We start from the raw sequence: 23,492 nt of genomic DNA, 5'->3' as shown, positions 1-23,492 counted from the left end.
TTGGCATTAAAATGTAGTTGCCATGTTCATGCCCATTCCTCTAGTCTACCGAGATTCTTAATCATTTGTTTCACCCCTCTTGGTGTGTCTACCCTATTGCATACTTTAGTGTCATCTGCAAAAAGGCATACTTTCCCTACGATACCAAGCTCATATCCCTGGGGTACACCCCTGGTAACCTTTCCCACCTGAGACTGCACTCCATTTACTACAACTCTTTTGTTTCCTATCCTGCATCCAACCATCTTAGAATCCAAATCCGTGCTTTATTTAGCAGTTTGTGATGTGTGACCATGTCAAAAACCTTTATGAAAGTCTAACTATGCTACATCGATGGCCAGTCCTTCATCTATTATTTTTGTTAACCAGTCAAAAAAGTCAATATGATTTGTTTGACATGATCTCCCTCCCAGTAAATCCATGTAAATTGCTAGATTTGAGATATTCAGCAATTCTGACTTTTAATAGTGTTTCCATCAATTTTCCCTACTACTGATGTAAGGCTCACTGGTCGGTAGTTGTTTACCTCTTCCTTGCTTCCATTTTTGTGCAGTGGGACTACCTGCGCTATTTTCCAGTCCTCTGAAATTACTCCTGTAGATAACGACATTCTGTTAATGGTGTTATCAGCACCCCTTTAAGCTCTTTTAGTGTCCTTGGTTGTATCCAATCTAGCCCCATTGATTTATTATCTTATAGATTGGAGAGTTCTGTTTGGGCCCTCTCCTCTGTAAATGTACTTGTATTTACAGTAACTAATTATTATGAATGTTCTTACAACTTAACTATGGTCCCTTCCCCTCTATTCCTGTAGTGAATACTGAGTAAAATTAAGTATTTAGATGATCTGCAATTGCCTTGTCTCCTTCGACCAGATACTCATTCTGTTTAAGTCTTATTATCCCCTTTATCTGCTTTTCTCCTTTCATTTATATATTTGAAAAAAGTTTTGCCCCCTTTACCTACTGACTGGGCCATTTCTCCTCAGCTTGTGCATTTGCATGTCTGATTACCTTCTTAGCCTCCTTCCACCTGACAATATACTCCTATTTGTCCTCATTATTTTGCGTCTGCATATATTTCCTAAAGGCCATCTTTTTTTACTTTCACACTAGTTAATACCTCTTTTGTAAAACTACACTGGCTTCCTTTTCTTTGTGCTTTTCCTAACCCTTTTTGATACAAACAACATAATTAATTAATTAATTAAATCATTAAATCAATCCAGATGTTTCCAAGTGAAAGAAAGATTATTGTACAACTACTTCTTATGTGCATGCTATTTATGTAAATCTATTCTTCATAAAAGGTATTAAATGTAAATTTTGGACCATCCTCTGTTCCTGCTGGCTAGAATGAAAATTATGTCACATTTCCAGAAATAAATGTTACCAATATGTGTCCTGATTCATCATTTTGTCAGGACATCACTTAGGTTCCATTGGAACAACTCAACAGCATAAAGCAGCACAACCCATCTAAACCATAGGGTGCGACATGGAAAATGTGCGAAAAACAGTAATTTTTGCATATTTCTAATTATCGCCTTTAGGAGGGGGGGGGGCAGAAATAATTGGGTGCCCCTGTGTTTGCGCTCAAATGCAGCAACAATTGAATTGCTCTGAAGGGCGCAGGGTGCCCAAAAAACAATTGAATCACCCACACAGTATGAGCATATTATAGAGATTATTAGCACACTTCTAAAATGATCAGTTAATTTTAATTAACATATTTAGCTTACTTACCTTGTCTTTAAATGTGAGAGCACAGTATTTATACAATTTGAAATCTTAACAAACAATGGCTTCCAGTACAAGTTTCTTAATAGACCTCTCTCATGCTTCACTGCAGAAATGTGAGAACATTTCCCAATTACGTGGTTAACCATAATACCACTATGGTCAATTCAAACTGCTCATCACAATAAAGACATTCTGAGAATGATGTTCTTTCTATTATGCCTGCAATCCAAAGTGCATTGGTCTGCAACTTCCCCTGTTGCCAATGATTAATAACCCATAAGCGCAAAGAGTCCACAAAGAAAAGTGCCAAGAGTAGCAGGTGCAGAAGGTTTTATATTATCATGACTGCTACAAGCTAATTCAGCAGTGTCAGCTGTAACTGTTATATTCTGATGATAAAATATTACCAGGGTTGAAATTGATGTTCTTTGCTGCCCTTAAAAGGAAGCCTTACCAATGTCATGCGGAACACTATGAAATGGAATGATGCCTGTTCTACACTGAACAGCGAAATTGTTTGTAGAGCCATGAACTAATACAAATGTGTTACTAAACATTTTATTATTACAAGCAAATACTAAAAAAATGGATATCATGAGTCATTAATGCATGTGCTTTATCAGACTACCTGCATCTAAATAATAAAATCAATGTTCCCTCTAAATAAAGCAATCTGCAAATTAGAGTCAGAAGTTTAATCTAATGAGGAATGCAAACCTGCTGTTCTGTGCAACCCTGACTAATGGATTTTACTTAAGAAACCTAGTTTTTAACACTATACTTTATAGTGTAAAAATAGGACAGGATCATGTAATTGAAGTCACAATTTGTATTTCTAAATGGACTAGAGCAGTGGTTCTCAAACTCGGTCCTCAGGACCCCACACAGGTCACATTTTCCAGGTCACCCGGTGGTTACCCTGTGTATTACCAACTGTCACATTTTTTAAAATCCACAGGTGACCTGGAAAACATGAACTGTGTGGGGTCCTGAGTAGCGAGTTTGAGAACCTGTGGACTAGAGGATCTAGGCAGTGGTACTCACACTGCAGCTACTTACAATAGCAGTGAGTGATGGGTTATCATGGCTCGAGTGTTCTACATTTTTTTTTCTTAGTGCAATTAAAAACAAAAAACAAAGGCGCGCTGAGTTTTTGCGTCACTGCACTGGTGAGAGGATGGCGACTCATATCCTGCATGCTTAATACCCTTGCCCAAGACCACTATCAGAAATCGCAGAGCCCAGTACAGATGAAACAGGTAGGGAACCCCTCCAACCCGGACCACACACACGCCACAACCCCCCCCCCCCTCCCCCAGAACTAACATGCGCCTCATACTCCACATACCCCTCAACCTGACAAAAAACTGTGCTCGCCTGTCATTCCTCGACTCAGCCATGTGGCATCATGCATCCTTCCTCCATTAATCCATGCCACCCCCGATCGACAGCCACCAGCAACGTGGACCAGAGCCAAAGTGACAGTTAGTGATGGAGGGGTTTAAGGAGGGGTTTAAGGTAAATGTATTATAGCGGCACTTCCTGTTTCACCTCACTACTGAGGCAAAGCAGGAAAGGATATTGACAAGATGTACTAACACCTTGTCTGCGGAAGCAAGGGAGCGAGTACCCCTGCTCATTCCGGAGCCGGCACCTACCACAGGCAGGGACAGCTCAGTCCCTGCTGTGGTCTATGGGCATCGCCACCTGCAGCTGTCGAAAGCAATGCTGAATGTTCTATTAGCAGCGCTGATATGGACAGGGGCGCCCCTGTCACTGTACCTGCACCGCCAGAATCTTACATGGGGGAGAAGAGGTATCAGCGCACATAACGTGCACTGATACTGCTTCTTCCCCATATTGCAGGGTAATACATTTACCCTAAAGGCAGGGAAGGAGCCAGAGAAACACATGATGAGAGGTGGCAACAGGAACACATCAGAGAGAGCATCAATGGCACACATGGAGTGGAGGAGCCAAAGGCGCACCCGGGTAAGGATGGTGGCAGAGACAGTGCAACCCACCAGCAAGGGTTTGGGCATAGGCAGTGGACCAACCAACAATGGGTCAATCAGATGCAGGGACCTTCCCCAACCTAGACAATACACACTCCATGCATCTGCAATCAACAAAAGGTCAGGTAGCTGAAGAGCAAACCACCAGCAAAGAGCACAGCAGAGCAGGCAGAGGACATACAGAAGATGACAGGCACATGCTGGAGAACATGGGGGAGCAGGAGGAACACACAGGCGCAGCACGTAGAGTCCCACCAGTACAAGGATTCCAGCCTCTGGGACACCGAGGCAGGGACTCCCTGGCACCCCGCGCACTTAGGGGCCGACCTCGGTTCAAAGCATAGGAAGGGCAAATGGGAGAACCATGTTAGAGAGCAGCGAGGTCTCCCTTTGTGGCGGCCGCTACTTCACTACTACACGCGGGAAGACAGTGGGGAGATGGACAGCACTCTCCAGCCAGCTCCTGCCCTATCCGAGACAGGCACAGGAACTCTGGGGCCACTGACCCCGCAGCAGTGACGCCGATAATAGGAGACCCACTGACGCTGACAACAGGGGGGCCTGATGTTGCCAGCACTGATGACAGCAGGTATTAGCTGAAGGAGACCCCTCTCTCTCTGGGCTTGGGGGTCCAATCCCGGCAGTTCCCCCCTAATGGTGGCCCTGCCCATTACTCTTCAAGAGACATACATAAACTCTGTCCCTTCACAGCCACCATCATCAAGAGATGCCTCCTGACTGCATTCCATCTGTGTGCTACACAGTCTCTACAGTATCCATGCCCTTGGTAGATTAAGCTTGAAAAAGCAGAGAAAAAAAGATGTACTGCCATATGTTAAGCTCTGTTACTATGACTATGGGACACAGGGATCTACTTACTAAGACTTGGATGGAGATAAAGTGGATGGAGATAAAGTCCCAGCACCTAACTGCCATGTCACAGGCTGAGTTTGAAAAATGAGTTACAGTAGGAGCAGATTGGCTGGTAGTTTATATCCAAGGCTTAGTAAATAGGCCCCTTAAATAGGATCTACCACCAGAGGACCATCAATAGGGAAAGCAGCAGTGTAAACACTTAAAATCATCAATTAGGCACTGGAGAATGTGCCAACATTTTCATGAAATTAGCATAAACAATGTATTTCAAAATGAAGTACCTCACTTTTTTCCCAAGTGACCCTCCAATTTATCCAAAATACTTTTAATCATCCACTATATACACATGACTTTTACTACAATCTAAAATCAAATACTATTTGTTATATCTATTAGTTACATTTTCATTAGGTACTGTACCACTGAGCTACTATTACTACAGTCCATAAAGTCTTACAATCTCATACATCCGAACAGCGCTGCCCCCAGTTTCAGTGTAGTGCTGCGTCATTTGTGTTGTAGGTACGTTGATGCTCATTTCCCTAACACATTTATGTTTTCCCAACCTGGTGTTTAGGACTGGCCATGTGTTTAAAGGCAATATGATTTGCAGTCTAGTTGTCGCTGATAATAAGTACGTGTGTTCTAAGATTTACTAAACTTCATAGTTAGCAGGTACTATATAGTTGGGTAGGCAACATATGGCACTCCAGCTACTGTGAAACTACATCTGCCAGCATGCCTTGCCACAGTTGTAACAAGCCACATCAGCAGGAGTGTATCACATTGCCTACCCCAGTACCTTATATTGCGTTTCTTTGAGATGTGATGATTTTATAACGCTTGGTGCAAAGTGGTACAATACAGTTCATCTTAGAGTTTAATCATATAATTTATAGACATTGGTGTCATTTTGCTAATATTGTGGTTTATTATGAGCACAATATGTAAACAAATGCGCTGGACAAAACAACCGCATGTGTGACATACATGTGAAGAATGCTGCAAGATACATGTGAAGAATGCTGCTGATACTAGCACATACATAGAGTATCAGCATCTGAGGCAGTTTCTCATGATAAGCCACGCAATACTGTCTAGAGTTTTCCATAGCTAACTAGTAGTGCCATACTGTATGTTAAGCTCTGTGAATACTGTAATGCATGTTACCTGTAAAAGAATGTGTTTACTAATATGATCTTCTCCAGTCCCATTATCAGTCAAGAAAATCATTTTCAAAGATGGATGTAGAACATCAATCTGCAAAAAAGAAGAAGAGGAACATGTTAAGCTTACCATTTATGTAACATGTGCCTTTGCATCAGATATCTACTTAGTGCACTTTATTCTTGGGATGTTGCACTTTTACATACCTGTATCACTGGAGGAAGTCGCTCTAACACTGTATCACAGATCGCACGCAAGTCACTAAGCTCTACTACAGAATTCTGATCTTCAGGGTTGGTCAGAGGCAGAGAACTACTCATTGCATCATACACTGCTGACAGGGCCTGCAAACATTTTGAAGCACTGTAATAAAAATAACAAGAAATTATGTATTGTTTCACTGGTTTGTAAATTTAGCTTCTATTAAAATAAGAATTTACTTACCGATAATTCTATTTCTCGGAGTCCGTAGTGGATGCTGGGGTTCCTGAAAGGACCATGGGGAATAGCGGCTCCGCAGGAGACAGGGCACAAAAGTAAAGCTTTTACAGGTCAGGTGGTGTGTACTGGCTCCTCCCCCTATGACCCTCCTCCAGACTCCAGTTAGGTACTGTGCCCGGACGAGCGTACACAATAAGGGAGGATTTTGAATCCCGGGTAAGACTCATACCAGCCACACCAATCACACCGTACAACTTGTGATCTAAACCCAGTTAACAGTATGATAACAGAGGAGCCTCTGAAAGATGGCTTCCTAAACAATAACCCGAATTAGTTAACAATAACTATGTACAAGTATTGCAGATAATCCGCACTTGGGATGGGCGCCCAGCATCCACTACGGACTCCGAGAAATAGAATTATCGGTAAGTAAATTCTTATTTTCTCTATCGTCCTAAGTGGATGCTGGGGTTCCTGAAAGGACCATGGGGATTATACCAAAGCTCCCAAACGGGCGGGAGAGTGCGGATGACTCTGCAGCACCGAATGAGAGAACTCCAGGTCCTCCTTTGCCAGGGTATCAAATTTGTAAAAATTTACAAACGTGTTCTCCCCTGACCACGTAGCTGCTCGGCAGAGTTGTAATGCCGAGACCCCTCGGGCAGCCGCCCAAGATGAGCCCACCTTCCTTGCGGAATGGGCCTTAACAGATTTAGGCTGTGGCAGGCCTGCCACAGAATGTACAAGTTGAATTTTGTTACAAATCCAACGAGCAATCGACTGCTTAGAAGCAGGTGCACCCAACTTGTTGGGTGCATACAGTATAAACAGCGAGTCAGATTTTCTGACTCCAGCCGTCCTTTAAATGTATATTTTTAAGGCTCTGACAACGTCCAACAACTTGGAGTCCTTCAAGTCGTCTGTAGCCGCAGGCACTACAATAGGCTGGTTCAGGTGAAACGCTGATACCACCTTAGGGAGAAAATGCGGACGCGTCCGCAGCTCTGCCCTATGTCGAATGGAAAATTAAATAAGGGCTTTTATAAAACAAAGCCGCCAGTTCAGATACTCTCCCGGCCGAAGCCAGGGCCAGTAACATAGTCACTTTCCATGTGAGATATTTCAAATCCACATTCTTTAGTGGTTCAAACCAATTGGATTTGAGGAAATCTAAAACTACATTTAGATCCCACGGTGCCACCTTAGGCACCACAGGAGGCTGTATATGCAGTACTCCTTTGATAAAAATCTGGACCTCAGGGACTGAGGCCAATTCTTTTTGGAAGAATATTGATAGGGCCGAAATTTGAACCTTAATAGATCCCAATTTGAGACCCATAGACAATCCTGATTGCAGGAAATGTAGGAAAACGACCCAGTTGAAATTCCTCCATCGGAGCACTCCGCTGCTCGCACCACGCAACATATTTTCGCCAAATACGGCGATAATGCTTCGCGGTGACTTCCTTCCTTGCCTTTATCAAGGTAGGAATGACTTCTTCTGGAATGCCTTTTCCTTTTAGGATCTGGCATTCAAACGCCATGCCGTCAAACGCAGCCGCGGTAAGTCTTGAAAAAGACAAGGACCCTGCTGAAGCAGGTCCCTTCTCAGAAGTAGAGGCCACGGATCGTCCGTGACCATCTCTTGAAGTTCCGGGTACCAAGTCCTTCTTGGCCAATCCGGATCCACTAGTCTTACTCCTCTTTGCCGTATAATCCTCAATACCTTTGGTATGAGAGGCAGAGGAGGAAACACATATACCGACTGGTACACCCAAGGTGTTACCAGCGCGTCCACAGCTATTGCCTGCGGATCTCTTGACCTGGCGCAATACCTGTCCAGTGTTTTGTTGAGGCGAGACGCCATCATGTCCACCATTGGTTTTACCCAACGGTTTAATAGCATGTGGGAAACTTCTGGATGAAGTCCCCACTCTCCCGGGTGAAGGTCGTGTCTGCTGAGGAAGTCTGCTTCCCAGTTGTCCACGCCCGGGATGAATACTGCTGACAGTGCTATCACGTGATACTCCGCCCAGCGAAGGATCCTGGCAGCTTCTGCCATTGCCCTCCTGCTTCTTGTGCCGCCCTGTCTGTTTACATGGGCGACTGCCGTGATGTTGTCCGACTGGATCAACACCGGTCTTCCTTGAAGCAGAGGTTCCGCCTGGCTTAGAGCATTGTAGATTGCTCTTAGTTCCAGAATGCTTATGTGAAGAGACTTTTTCAAGCTCGACCACACTCCCTGGAAATTTCTTCCCTGTGTGACTGCTCCCCAGCCTCTCAGGCTGGCATCCGTGGTCACCAGGATCCGATCCTGCATGCCGAATCTGCGGCCCTCCAATAGATGAGCCTCCTGCAACCACCACAGAAGGGATACCCTTGTCCTCGGCGACAGGGTTATCCGCAGGTGCATCTGAAGATGCGACCCTGACCATTTGTCCAACAGATCCCTTTGCATGGAATCTGCCGAAAGGGATTGCTTCGTAAGAAGCTACCATTTTTTCCCAGGACTCTTGTGCATTGATGTACAGACACCTTTCCTGGTTTTAGGAGGTTCCTGACCCGGTCAGATAACTCCTTGGCTTTTTCTTCGGGAAGAAAAACCTTTTTCTGAACTGTGTCCAGAATCATCCCCAGGAACAGCAGACGAGTTGTTGGCATTAATTGGGATTTTGGAATATTCAGAATCCATCCGTGCTGCTTTAGCACCTCTTGAGATAGTGCTAAACCCATCTCTAGCTGTTCTCTGGACTTTGCCCTTATTAGGAGATCGTCCAAGTATGGGATAATTAATACGCCTTTTCTTCGAAGAAGAAATATTATCTCGGCCATTACCTTTGTAAAGACCCGAGGTGCCGTGGACAAACCAAACGGCAGCGTCTGAAACTGATAGTGACAGTTTTGTACAACGAACCTGAGGTACCCCTGGTGTGAGGGGTAATTGGAACGTGGAGATACGCATCCTTGATGTCCAAGGATACCATAAAGTCCCCTTCTTCCAGGTTCGCTATCACTGCTCTGAGTGACTCCATCTTGAACTTGAACTTCTTTATGTACAGGTTCAAGGACTTCAGATTTAGAATAGGCCTTACCGAGCCATCCGGCTTCGGTACCACACAAAGACTGGAGTAATACCCCTTCCCTTGTTGTAGAAGAGGTACCTTGACTATCACCTGCTGAGAATACAGCTTGTGAATGGCTTCCAAAACCGTCTCCCTTTCTGAGGGGGACGTTGGTAAAGCAGACTTCAGGAAACGGCGAGGTGGCTCTGTCTCTAATTTCAACCTGTACCCCTGAGATATTATCTGCAGGATCCAGGGATTTACCTGCGAGTGAGCCCACTGCGCGCTGTAATTCTTGAGACGACCGCCTACCGCCCCCGAGTCCGCTTGCGAAGCCCCAGCGTCATGCTGAGGCTTTTGTAGAAGCCGGGGAGGGCTTCTGTTCCTGGGAAGGAGCTGCCTGTTGCTGTCTCTTCCCTCGTCCTCTGCCTCGTGGCAGATATGAATAGCCCTTTGCTCTCTTATTTTTAAAGGAACGAAAGGGCTGCGGTTGAAAGGTCGGTGCCTTTTTCTGTTGGGGAGTGACTTGAGGTAGAAAGGTGGATTTCCCGGCCGTAGCCGTGGCCACCAAATCCGATAGACCGACCCCAAATAACTCCTCTACGCATCGCCTGTCCACTGTCGTGTCCATAAAGCTCTTCTGGCCGAAATGGACATAGCACTTACCCGTGATGCCAGTGTGCAGATATCTCTCTGTGCATCACGCATATAAAGAAATGCATCCTTTATTTGTTCTAACGACAGTAAAATATTGTCCCTGTCCAGGGTATCAATATTTTCGATCAGGGACTCTGACCAAACTACCCCAGCACTGCACATCCAGGCAGTCGCAATAGCTGGTCGTAGTATAACACCTGCATGTGTGTATATACCTTTTTAGATATTTTCCATCCTCCTATCTGATGGATCTTTAAGTGCGGCCGTCTCAGGAGAGGGTAACGCCACTTGTTTTGATAAGCGTGTTAGCGCTTTGTCCACCCTAGGAGGTGTTTCCCAGCGCTCCCTAACCTCTGGCGGGAAAGGGTATAAAGCCAATAACTTCTTTGAAATTAGCAGTTTTTTATCGGGGCACCCCACGCTTCATCACACACGTCATTTAATTCTTCTGATTCGGTAAAAACTACTGGTAGTTTTTTCACATCCCACATAATACCCTGTTTAGTGGTACCTGTAGTATCAGCTAAATGTAACATCTCCTTTATTGCCAAAATCATATAACGTGTGGCCCTACTGGAAAATACGGTTGATTCGTCACCTTCACCACCGGAATCAGTGCCTGTGTCTGGGTCTGTGTCGACCGACTGAGGCAAGGGGCGTTTTACAGCCCCTGACGGTGTTTGAGGCGCCTGGACAGGCACTAATTGAGTGTCCGGCCGCCTCATGTCGGCAAACGACTGCTTAAGCGAGTTGACGCTATCCCGTAATTCCACAAATAAAGGCATCCATTCTGGTGTCGACCCCCTAGGAGGTGACATCCTCATATTTGGCAATTGCTCCGCCTCCACACCAATAACGTCCTCATACATGTCGACACACACGTACCGACACACAGCAGACACACAGGGAATGCTCTATACGAAGACAGGACCCACTAGCCCTTTGGGGAGACAGAGGGAGAGTCTGCCAGCACACACCAAAAAGCGCTATATATGACAGGGATAGCCTTATGATTAAGTGCTCCCTTATAGCTGCTTTTATATTAATATATTGCCATTTATTTTGCCCCCCCTCTCTGTTATACCCTGTTTCTGTAGTGCAGTGCAGGGGAGAGACCTGGGAGCCTTCCTGACCAGCGGAGCTGTGACAGAAAATGGCGCCGTGTGCTGAGGAGATAGGCCCCGCCCCTTTTTCGGCGGGCTCGTCTCCCGCTATTTAGTACATTTAGGCAGGGGTAAATATCTCCATATAGCCTCTGGGGCTATATGTGAGGTATTTTTAGCCTTTTTAAAGGTCTTCATTTGCCTCCCAGGGCGCCCCCCCCCCAGCGCCCTGCACCCTCAGTGACTGCCGTGTGAAGTGTGCTGAGAGGAAAATGGCGCACAGCTGCAGTGCTGTGCGCTACCTTAAGAAGACTGCAGGAGTCTTCAGCCGCCGATTCTGGACCTCTTCTTGCTTCAGCATCTGTGAGGGGGCCGGCGGCGTGGCTCCGGTGACCATCCAGGCTGTACCTGTGATCGTCCCTCTGGAGCTTCATGTCCAGTAGCCAAGAAGCCAATCCATCCTGCACGCAGGTGAGTTCACTTCTTCTCCCCTCTGTCCCTCGTTGCAGTGATCCTGTTGCCAGCAGGAATCACTGTAAAATAAAAAACCTAAGCTAAACTCTCTAAGCAGCTCTTTATGAGAGCCACCTAGAATTGCACCCTTCTCGGCCGGGCACAAAAATCTAACTGGAGTCTGGAGGAGGGTCATAGGGGGAGGAGCCAGTACACACCACCTGACCTGTAAAAGCTTTACTTTTGTGCCCTGTCTCCTGCGGAGCCGCTATTCCCCATGGTCCTTTCAGGAACCCCAGCATCCACTTAGGACGATAGAGAAATTATATTGGCATACAATTAATTTTTGAAATCTGTTAATGCATATATATTAGCAGTACCCACTGAGCAGATATGTATTTCAATGTGAATATACTGAAATGTATTGAAATTACCCTGGAAAATAAAATAAGAATTTACTTACCGATAATTCTATTTCTCGGAGTCCGTAGTGGATGCTGGGGTTCCTGAAAGGACCATGGGGAATAGCGGCTCCGCAGGAGACAGGGCACAAAAAAGTAAAGCTTTACTAGGTCAGGTGGTGTGCACTGGCTCCTCCCCCTATGACCCTCCTCCAGACTCCAGTTAGGTACTGTGCCCGGACGAGCATACACAATAAGGGAGGCATTTTGAATCCCGGGTAAGACTCATACCAGCCACACCAATCACACCGTACAACTTGTGATCTAAACCCAGTTAACAGTATGACAACAGAAAGGGCCTCTTAAAGATGGCTCCTTAACAATAACCCGAATTAGTTAACAATAACTATGTACAAGTATTGCAGATAATCCGCACTTGGGATGGGCGCCCAGCATCCACTACGGACTCCGAGAAATAGAATTATCGGTAAGTAAATTCTTATTTTCTCTATCGTCCTAAGTGGATGCTGGGGTTCCTGAAAGGACCATGGGGATTATACCAAAGCTCCCAAACGGGCGGGAGAGTGCGGATGACTCTGCAGCACCGAATGAGAGAACTCCAGGTCCTCCTTTGCCAGGGTATCAAATTTGTAAAATTTTACAAACGTGTTCTCCCCCGACCACGTAGCTGCTCGGCAGAGTTGTAATGCCGAGACCCCTCGGGCAGCCGCCCAAGATGAGCCCACCTTCCTTGTGGAGTGGGCTTTTACAGTTTTAGGCTGTGGCAGGCCTGCCACAGAATGTGCAAGTTGAATTGTGTTACAAATCCAACGAGCAATCGACTGCTTAGAAGCAGGTGCGCCCAACTTGTTGGGTGCATACAATATAAACAGCGAGTCAGATTTTCTGACTCCAGCCGTCCTTGCAATGTATATTTTTAAGGCTCTGACAACGTCCAACAACTTGGAGTCCTCCAAGTCGCTAGTGGCCGCAGGCACCACAATAGGTTGGTTCAGATGAAATGCTGATACCACTTTAGGGAGAAAATGCGGACGAGTCCGCAGTTCTGCCCTATCCGAATGGAAGATTAGATAAGGACTTTTATAAGATAAAGCCGCCAATTCAGATACTCTCCTGGCAGAGGCCAGGGCTAGTAACATAGTCACTTTCAATGTGAGATATTTCAAATCCACCTTTTTCAATGGTTCAAACCAATGGGATTTGAGGAAATCTAAAACTACATTTAGATCCCACGGTGCCACCGGAGGCACCACAGGAGGCTGTATATGCAGTACTCCCTTGACAAAAGTCTGGACCTCAGGGACAGAGGCCAATTCTTTTTGGAAGAATATTGACAGGGCCGAAATTTGAACCTTAATGGATCCCAATTTGAGACCCATAGATAATCCTGATTGCAGGAAATGTAGGAAACGACCCAGTTGGAATTCCTCCGTCGGAACCCTCCGATCCTCGCACCACGCTACATATTTTCGCCAAATGCGGTGATAATGTTTCACGGTGACTTCCTTCCGTGCCTTAATCAAGGTAGGAATGACTTCTTCTGGAATGCCTTTCCCTTTTAGGATCTGGCGTTCAACCGCCATGCCGTCAAACGCAGCCGCGGTAAGTCTTGAAAAAGACAGGGACCCTGCTGTAGCAGGTCCCTTCTCAGAGGTAGAGGCTACGGTTCGTCCGTGAGCATCTCTTGAAGTTCCGGATACCAAGTCCTTCTCGGCCAATCCGGAACCACTAGTATTGTTCTTACTCTTCTTTGCCGTATGATCTTCAATACCTTTGGTATGAGCGGCAGAGGAGGAAACACATACACTGACTGGTACACCCAAGGAGTTACCAGTGCGTCCACAGCTATTGCCTGTGGATCTCTTGACCTGGCGCAATATTTGTCCAGTTTCTTGTTGAGGCGAGACGCCATCATGTCTACAATTGGTCTTTCCCAACGGTCTATTAACATGTTGAAGACTTCTGGATGTAGACCCCACTCTCCCGGATGAAGATCGTGTCTGCTGAGGAAGTCTGCTTCCCAGTTGTCCACGCCCGGGATGAACACTGCTGACAGTGCTATCACGTGATTCTCCGCCCAGCGAAGAATCTTGGCAGCTTCTGCCATTGCACTCCTGCTTCTTGTGCCGCCCTGCCTGTTTACATGGGCGACCGCCGTGATGTTGTCCGACTGAATCAACACCGGCTTTCCTTGCAGGAGAAGTTCCGCCTGGCTTAGAGCATTGTAGATTGCTCTTAGTTCCAGAATGTTTATGTGAAGAGACTTTTCCAGACTCGTCCATACTCCCTGGAAGTTTCTTCCTTGTGTGACTGCTCCCCAGCCTCTCAGGCTGGCGTCCGTGGTCACCAGGATCCAATCCTGAATGCCGAATCTGCGGCCTTCTAATAGGTGAGCCTTCTGCAACCACCACAGAAGTGACACCCTTGTCTTTGGTGACAGGGTTATTCGCAGGTGCATCTGCAGATGCGACCCTGACCATTTGTCCAACAGATCCCTTTGGAATATTCTTGCATGGAATCTGCCGAATGGAATTGCTTCGTAAGAAGCCACCATTTTTCCCAGGACTCTTGTGCATTGATGTACTGACACTTTTCCTGGTTTTAGGAGGTTCCTGACCAGATCGGATAACTCCTTGGCTTTTTCCTCTGGAAGGAAAACCTTTTTCTGAACCGTGTCCAGAATCATTCCTAGGAACAGCAGACGAGTTGTCGGGATTAAATGGGATTTTGGAATATTCAGAATCCACCCGTGTTGTCTTAGCACCTCTTGAGATAGTGCTAAAGCTGTCTCCAGCTGTTCTCTGGACCTTGCCCTTATTAGGAGATCGTCCAAGTATGGGATAACTAATACGCCTTTTCTTCGAAGAAGAATCATCATCTCGGCCATTACCTTGGTAAAGACCCGAGGCGCCGTGGACAATCCGAACGGCAGCGTCTGAAACTGATAGTGACAGTTTTGAACAATGAACCTGAGGTACCCCTGGTGTGCGGGGTAAATCGGAACGTGTAGATACGCATCCTTGATGTCCAAGGATACCATAAAGTCCCCTTCTTCCAGGTTCGCTATCACTGCTCTGAGTGACTCCATCTTGAACTTGAACTTTTTTATGTAGAGGTTCAAGGACTTCAGATTTAGAATAGGCCTTACCGAGCCATCCGGCTTCGGTACCACAAATAGAGTGGAATAATACCCCTTTCCTTGTTGTAATAGGGGTACTTTGACTATCACCTGCTGAGCGTACAGCTTGTGAATGGCTTCCAACACCCTCTCCCTTTCGGAAGAGACGGTTGGTAAGGCAGACTTCAGGAAACGATGAGGAGGATCCGTCTCTAATTCCAACCTGTACCCCTGAGATATTATCTGCAGGATCCAGGGGTCTACCTGCGAGTGAGCCCACTGCGCGCTGTAATTTTTGAGACGGCCCCCCACTGTCCCCGAGTCCGCTTGAGAGGCCCCAGCGTCATGCTGAGGTTTTTGCAGGAGCCGGGGAGGGCTTCTGTTCCTGGGAAGGAGCTGCCTGTTGGTGTCTCTTCCCTCTTCCTCTGCCTCGTGGCAGGTACGACAAGCCCTTTGCTCTCTTATTTTTGTAGGAGCGAAAAGGCTGCGGTTGAAAGGTCGGTGCCTTTCTCTGTTGGGGAGTGACTTGAGGTAAAAAGTGGATTTCCCGGCAGTAGCCGTGGCCACCAAGTCTGATAGACCAACTCCAAATAACTCCTCCCCTTTATACGGCAAAACCTCCATGTGACGTTTTGAATCCGCATCGCCTGTCCACTGTCGTGTCCATAAGGCTCTTCTGGCTGAAATGGACATAGCACTCACCCGAGATGCCAGTGTGCAAATATCCCTCTGTGCATCACGCATATAGATAAATGCATCCTTTATTTGTTCTAACGACAGTAAAACATTGTCCCTATCTAGGGTATCAATATTTTCAATCAGGGATTCTGACCAAACTACTCCAGCACTGCACATCCAGGCAGTTGCTATAGCTGGTCGTAGTATAACACCTGCATGTGTGTATATATTCTTTTGAATAACTTCCATCTTTCTATCTGATGGATCCTTAAGTGCGGCCGTCTCAGGAGAGGGTAACGCCACTTGTTTGGATAAGCGTGTGAGCGCCTTGTCCACCTTAGGGGGTGTTTCCCAGCGCGCCCTAACCTCTGGCGGGAAAGGGTATAATGCCAATAACTTTTTTGAAATTATCAACTTTTTATCAGGAGCAACCCACGCTTCATCACACACGTCATTTAATTCTTCTGATTCAGGAAAAACTGTTTGTAGTTTTTTCACACCATACATAATACCCTGTTTTACGGTATCTGTAGTATCAGCTAAATGTAACGTCTCCTTCATTGCCAAAATCATATAACGTGTGGCCCTACTGGAAAATACGTTTGAATTTCTACCGTCGTCACTGGAATCAGTGCCCGTGTCTGGGTCTGTGTCGACCGACTGAGGCAAAGGGCGTTTTACAGCCCCTGACGGTGTTTGAGGCGCCTGGACAGGCATTAATTGATTGTCCGGCCGCCTCATGTCCTCAACTGACTGTTTAAGGGAAGATAAACCATCACGTAATTCCACAAATAAAGGCATCCATTCTGGTGTCGACCCCCTGGGGGGTGACATCTGCATATTTGGCAATTGCTCCGCCTCCACACCAATATCGTCCTCATACATGTCGACACCACGTACCGACACACACCGCAAACTCACAGGGAATGCTCTAATGAAGACAGGACCCACTAGCCCTTTTGGGGAGACAGAGGGAGAGTCTGCCAGCACACACCACAAAGCGCTATATATACAAGGGATATCCTTATATTAAGTGCTCCCTTATAGCTGCTTTAATATATATATATATAGCCATTAATGTGCCCCCCCTCTCTGTTTTACCCTGTTTCTGTAGTGCAGTGCAGGGGAGAGACCTGGGAGCCGTTCTGACCAGCGGAGCTGTGACAGAAAATGGCGCCGTGTGCTGAGGAGATAGGCCCCGCCCCTTTTTCGGCGGGTTCTTCTCCCGCTATTTTTCCAGTCAGGCAGGGGTTAAATATCTCCATATAGCCCCTATGGGCTATATGTGAGGTATTTTTAGCCTTGTATAAGGTTTATATTTGCCTCTCAGAGCGCCCCCCCCCAGCGCTCTGCACCCTCAGTGACTGCCCAGTGAAGTGTGCTGAGAGGAAAATGGCGCACAGCTGCAGTGCTGTGCGCTACCTTATGAAGACTGAGGAGTCTTCAGCCGCCGGTTTCCGGACCTCTTCACGCTTCAGCATCTGCAAGGGGGTCGGCGGCGCGGCTCCGGGACCGGACTCCACGGCTGGGCCTGTGTTCGATCCCTCTGGAGCTAATGGTGTCCAGTAGCCAAGCAGCAAATCCACTCTGCATGCAGGTGAGTTTACTACTTTCCCCCTAAGTCCCACGTTGCAGTGATCCTGTTGCCAGCAGGACTCACTGTAAAGAAAAAAAAAACCTAAACTAAACTTTCTCTAAGCAGCTCTTTAGGAGAGCCACCTAGATTGCACCCTTCTCGTTCGGGCACAAAATCTAACTGGAGTCTGGAGGAGGGTCATAGGGGGAGGAGCCAGTGCACACCACCTGACCTAGTAAAGCTTTACTTTTTTGTGCCCTGTCTCCTGCGGAGCCGCTATTCCCCATGGTCCTTTCAGGAACCCCAGCATCCACTTAGGACGATAGAGAAAATAACAATATACAACCTGTGATATATTGAATACAAAACATGAATCTTAGTTTCAATTTTAATGATACATTGATTAATGAATTGTAATGTATCAAATGAGATATAGGGTTGATCAGAGGTCCAGGTGTGACTGATGTTCCCAATGTGCCACTGATGCTGCATCTTGGGAAGCAAGTGGTGAATCTGAGAAGCTGCCGCTTGGCGTTTCTTTACAAAAGACGTCTCCTGCGCCATTTGCATACCAATTTCAGATCTGCTACGACCAAAGACACAGCACACACCTGATTTGTGGCAACCACTGAATCAGGCCCTACATGCTTAAATGAGACTGCTTATCCCTGTTCCCCCTTTTCTGTCTTAGTGTGATTGCATCTAGAGTGCATCTGACTTTGCTCTCTTGTAGTTGCATGTGCTCATATTTGAGTAAGTACAGTGTGAACTCATGTGTTCAACTGCTTCAGCCCCAATGTTTCCTTATTAGCTGATGCAGGGAAGGTGGGTACACACATGACGATTCAAAATCGCCAGCGACGGGACCCGAAGGCGAGGACGGCATTGGCAAGTGCATACACACTTGTCGATGCCGGCAGCGACGAGCGGCGGTGCGCGGGGAGGGCATGCTGAATTTGGCAGCATGGTATCGCTAACAACAGCCCCAGATCTTCTTGCATGTTCAAAGAATAAGGGGCTGTCGTAAGCGACGATCGGGTGAGCGCATCGCCATCGGTCATACACACGGAATGATGTGCATGACGTGTCATTCCGTTTGATCAGGAACGTCCACATAGTGGCTGTAATCGTTCCGTGTGTGTGCACCGTTAATCCCCAAGAACATCTATGCAGTTTTCTCCAGATAAATGCATGACAGCAGATTTTAAAGAATGACAAACAATGTTTCAACATGTAATCTATTCAAATTGGATTGTAAATGTGTTTATACACATTAAACAAATAAATACTGTACAAGCAATTCCAGCTAACTGCCGGCTGGGTGGCCCTCATGCCTCTTGTATTGCAACTGCATGCAAAATGAGATTTTTAAAGGAAACAGACAATTAATCATGATTCAAGGGTACAGCGGGCACTGATACAGAGAGGTTACCTTGTCCGCAGGTGGCCGCAGAGTCTCACCTTTCATATAAAAGGACTCTTATTTCTTTATGAAATCACAGATGGCATCAGGAGTCATATACCAACCAGGTGCTACTGATGCATGTAAATAAGATTATCTGAACAGAAATACAATAGTCTACTCACTGTTCTGACTAACCTAAGTTATAAATTAAGTTTGCGCAAGAAAATATGTTGACACTAGTGAAGCGTGGCATTATGGAAATATACCAGAATATTATTTTTTTTATAAGTTCATCACATGGATTTTTGTTTCATTTTTGTGTAGTAATAATATCTTGACTAGTATGATGGGTTGGACTGTGTCCATGTGTGCTATGTCCACCTACTCATTTACTTGACATTTTTCCTGAAAACGGGTCAACGCAGAAAACAGTTTTATTACAACTAAATACATCTACAATGATTTAGATTAAAAAATAATATTGTAACTTCTGCATTCTGTAGATGCAAAAATGCATCTATACTTTTATTTGTCACAAATAGACATGTCCAACTTTAAAATCAAGCCCATAGGGGGTAATTTCAAGTTGATCGCAGCAGGATTTTTTTTAGCAGTTGGGCAAAACCATGGCCCTCATTCCGAGTTGATCGCTAAGAGTCATCGCATCGCAAATGTCCGAAATGTAAGTATCTGCGCATGCGCAAATGCGTGATTACGCATGCGCGAAGACATACGTACGACAACTGTGCAAAATTACTTTGAACAAAAAAAGCCGTAACTGCCAAACGAAAACAAGGAGTGTCGTGGGCGTGGCGGAGGCGAGACTTCGCAATGCTCCGACATGGGCGTGAAAGTGGGCGTACTGTGTGGGAGTATGCAACTTGCAATGGGCGTGTTTTTCGCACATAAACTTTGTCGCTGTTAAAACTAACATAGGAAATCGTAGCAACATTCACGCAGCAGCAGAGTAGGTCTGCAGTTACTCTACATTTGCGAAGTACTGGTACAAGTGTGTATGCAGTAATTAGCAGTTAATTGGAGAGCACATTCATCTGATGTTCAATTACTTGTTAATTACTGAGCCCATGAAAGTTACCAACCAGCAATTGACTGAACACACATTACATGTTTATTCTACTCACATATTAATCTCACACACTGCTAAATAAGGTTGTTATTTGTGTTTAACTTGGTGTGTAAGCATTGTGCAGAAATGTGTGAATGTGTGTTAGACTACTAAATACAAACAAGTTACATTTTTATTTTAAGTTAGATAATTCTGCCACATTCTGATCAATTAACCAGCACCCACATAATGCCGCATACACTGATTTATTTTTCAAAGTCACAATAATATAGGTTTTTAACATCTGTCAATGTTTTCAATGATGTCATGTTGTCCAAAGATATTTTATCAAGTTGTCGTGTCTGTTTTATTAATATGGACCTTAAAGTGTGGTGCAAAACAAACTTTTTTTTTTTAATTAAAAATGTTTTAAGGATAATTAGCAGATTGGTCACCAAGTGTCTATATGTTGACATAATATTTTTGTAAGTAAGATTTTGCTAATGCATTACCTTCAAGAAATTGCACACATTTTGAAATTAAATTTTTTATTTCAGAAATAATATGAGCCAACATTTAAACATGGCTCCACATGAGTCTCACAGGCAGAGATAGACCAAGCACCAAGCAGATGGCACTGACAAAAATTATATTGCAGAACTCAGTACTCTGCAAATTTCTGCTTCTGACAAAAGTAAATTATAAATTCAACATATTTCACACCCTGCCACACAAAAATGTGACACAAACTGAGAAAGAATTAGTATCCACCACACAAACACAACAATACCCAGCACACTAGTGAGAGGAAGATGGCTCTGTTGTTTTTTAAAAGAAACTCACAGGCTACAATTCCTCCAAACAGAAAAAAAGACATTTCACTAAGAGGGAGTGATCCATTCTGGCCACACAAGCCAAGTCCAAAATAACATAGAGGCAACTACAAAAACATGGGTGCTGCCCATCTGGAGAGACATCACTTTCTTCTTTTTGGCCCCGCCTGAGGCTGATCTTCTTTGCTTGGTCTGCGGAGTGACCTTCGTTGGGCCTGCCCAGTGTCCTGTTCTTCCTGGGCAGGGGCAGGGGAGGGAGCCGATGTGGTTGGCTCTCTGCCACTGTGGGCAAGGGAGACAGCGATGGCCTGGAGCCCTTGCAAGATGTTAGTTGCAAGGCTTTGGTTTGAGGAGGCCAGTTGTTCTTGGGCCTGCCTGATCTCTGCCAGACTTTGGCAGAGTTGAGCAACACCTTGCTCAACACAGGTTCGGATCTCAGTGAGCCGGACAGTTATCTGGCTTACCTCCCGGATGACCCCGTCTTGAAATGTGTTTAGGCTCTCACCATACCTAGCAATTTCAAGCAGGATCTCCGGGATAGCAGAGGGTTGGGTGGGGGGGCCAGTAGGAACCTGCATAGGTGGGTTTTGTAGGCCCACACTGGCAGACCCACTAGGTCCCTCCACCTCAGCCTCAACCACATAACCGGCCTGTGACTCAAACTGTTCACCCCCCTGTGCTGTGTTTTGTGGCAAGCAAATAGAAGAATGTGTGGGGGAAAAGTTGGAGTCAAAATTAGTTTAAGATTATTAATACAGTTCAAATTTCAGACAAATACATGTGTAAACTTACCTTCCAAGTCATGTCCCGTCACAATCTCAGGCAGGTCCGTGTCCATATGAGACACCCCTTGGCCCTCCTCAGAACTCACACAGGCCATCGCCATCTCCTCCAAGTCAGTATACTCCACAGCGACAGGTGGTCCCCCCCCTGTTGCCCTTGAGGCATTCCACTCCGCAGCCCTCTTTGCCTTCAGGCGGGATTTGAAGTCGGCCCACCTACATAAATATTGTGAAAGAGGGAAAAAGTTGAGTCTTCTTATTGTTCAAAGTAAATATCTAGCACACATGTTCTGCTTGTGTTTGCTAGACATAACATGACATGTAACTACATTTTTTAGGCAACTTAGCACAGAAAAAGGATTGTCAAGATGCACTTACCGTCGTCTCACTTCCTGTGATGTTCTGACGACAGAGCCAACTTCATTCACAGATTTTGTGATGTCTCTCCAGATGCGTTCTTTGGAAGCAGCCCCCATGTTTTTGGGGCCCCTATGTATTTTGGACATGGCCTGCGTGACCAAGACACGCAACTCCCTCTTAGTGAATGCAGGCTGTCTTTTTTTCCGTCTGGAGGTAGCCTGTGAGGTTTCTTCAGGTTGGTCATCTCCATCTTCCTCCTCACTAGCAGCTTCTGTCTGCTGTGTTTGTGTGGCTAAAGTCAATTCTCCCTCAGTTTGCTCACTATGTGTGTGTGGCAGGGTATCCACACTCAATTCTTGAGGTTCAGAAGCAGAAATTTGCAGAGTACTAGGTCCTGCCTCAACATCCGCAGAGGCGGATTCTAACAAGCGCCTTTGCCACTCTATGCGTTGTTTCTGCAATGCCATCTGCTGCTCTGCAATGCGGTCTATCTCTGCTGCGATTTGCTCACGAGAAGCCATGTTTGTGATGACGTGTACGCCGAGGTGTGTGCGCTTATATACCTACGTGCGAATCGTTAATTCACACAGGTGTACACTTAATCTGGTGAATGATTGCACTGCTTATTTAAGGGCCGAGTTTGCACGCTGTGAGTGTAGGTAGTTTGGAGTTTCATTTGTTTGTTGGCTTGTGCGTGAAGGTGCTAGTGGAATTTGCAGAGTGAGTAATTGTCAAGCATACCTTTGTCCTTTTCTTTGCGTTTTGAATATAGGCAGTCATTTTTTGTGTGTCTTTTCGTTTGTGAGTATTCTGTTTTTTTTTTTTTGTTTTTTGTGTTTGCAAGTTTTTGTAATACATTTTAATGTTTTAATTTTTATAACACATATATATTTTGCAAGTCCATTTGTGAAAATATTCCCGTGCTTCTTTGTTTTGACTGTCATTAGTGTTCTCTTCTAGGAATCTACTTTTTGGTGAGAAAAACCAATTTTGTCTTTATTTTTGGGTGTGGTCCACAAAAACAAGACTTTATTTCTTTAGGAGCAGGTAAGTGTCGTTGGCCTGTGTTGGAGTTTGTTTGTTGGAAGTGTCTGTATGCTGTTTTTGACTGTCATTTGTGTTCTCTTGTAGGTTTTGTTTTTTTGGTGCAAAAAACCAATTTTGTCTTTATTTTTGGGTGTGGTCCACAAAAACAAGACTTTATTTCTTTAGGAGCAGGTAAGTGTCGTTGGCCTGTGTTGGAGTTTGTTTGTTGGAAGTGTCTGTATGCTGTTTTTGACTGTCATTTGTGTTCTCTTGTAGGTTTTGTTTTTTTGGTGCAAAAAACCAATTTTGACTTTATTTTTGGGTGTGGTCCACAAAAACAAGACTTTATTTCTTTAGGAGCAGGTAAGTGTCGTTGGCCTGTGTTGGAGTTTGTTTGTTGGAAGTGTCTGTATGCTGTTTTTGACTGTCATTTGTGTTCTCTTGTTGGTTTTGTTTTTTTGGTGCAAAAAACCAATTTTGACTTTATTTTTGGGTGTGGTCCACAAAAACCAGACTTTAGTTCTTTAGGAGCAGGTAAGTGTCGTTGGCCTGTGTTGGTGCTTGTTTTTTTAATAATTTTTAAACTAATTTTTGTGTAAAGTTTGCTAAACAAAGTGTTTGGGGTTTCCAGGATTGATCTGCAAAGTAGTGTTTGTCTTTCCTGGACTACGTACTACATTTTTTATTTGTGTTTTTTTTTTGCTTTTCAT

General features: G+C 45.3%; 1 protein-coding gene across 7 annotated transcripts in view; it reads right to left on the bottom strand.

The window, feature by feature from the left end:
* The window catches only part of LOC135027842 (uncharacterized), a 1,366,020-nt gene that overhangs the window by 210,678 nt on the left and 1,131,850 nt on the right, over positions 1 to 23,492 (bottom strand). For 6 of the 7 annotated variants that reach the window (XM_063953745.1, XM_063953744.1, XM_063953743.1 and 3 more), the window contains 2 exons: positions 6,007 to 6,163; positions 5,804 to 5,893 (listed from right to left, as the gene is read on the bottom strand). In XM_063953745.1, the coding sequence (XP_063809815.1) occupies positions 5,804 to 5,893; positions 6,007 to 6,163 (247 nt within the window). Of the gene's footprint in view, positions 1 to 5,803; positions 5,894 to 6,006; positions 6,164 to 23,492 lie in introns of those variants that run through there. The other variant, XR_010224289.1, reaches the window with a different exon arrangement.

This window comes from Pseudophryne corroboree, chromosome 2 (assembly GCF_028390025.1).
Source record: "Pseudophryne corroboree isolate aPseCor3 chromosome 2, aPseCor3.hap2, whole genome shotgun sequence".
Classification (NCBI taxonomy): Eukaryota; Metazoa; Chordata; class Amphibia; order Anura; family Myobatrachidae; genus Pseudophryne; species Pseudophryne corroboree.
This window is presented reverse-complemented; position numbering and strand designations above follow the sequence as displayed.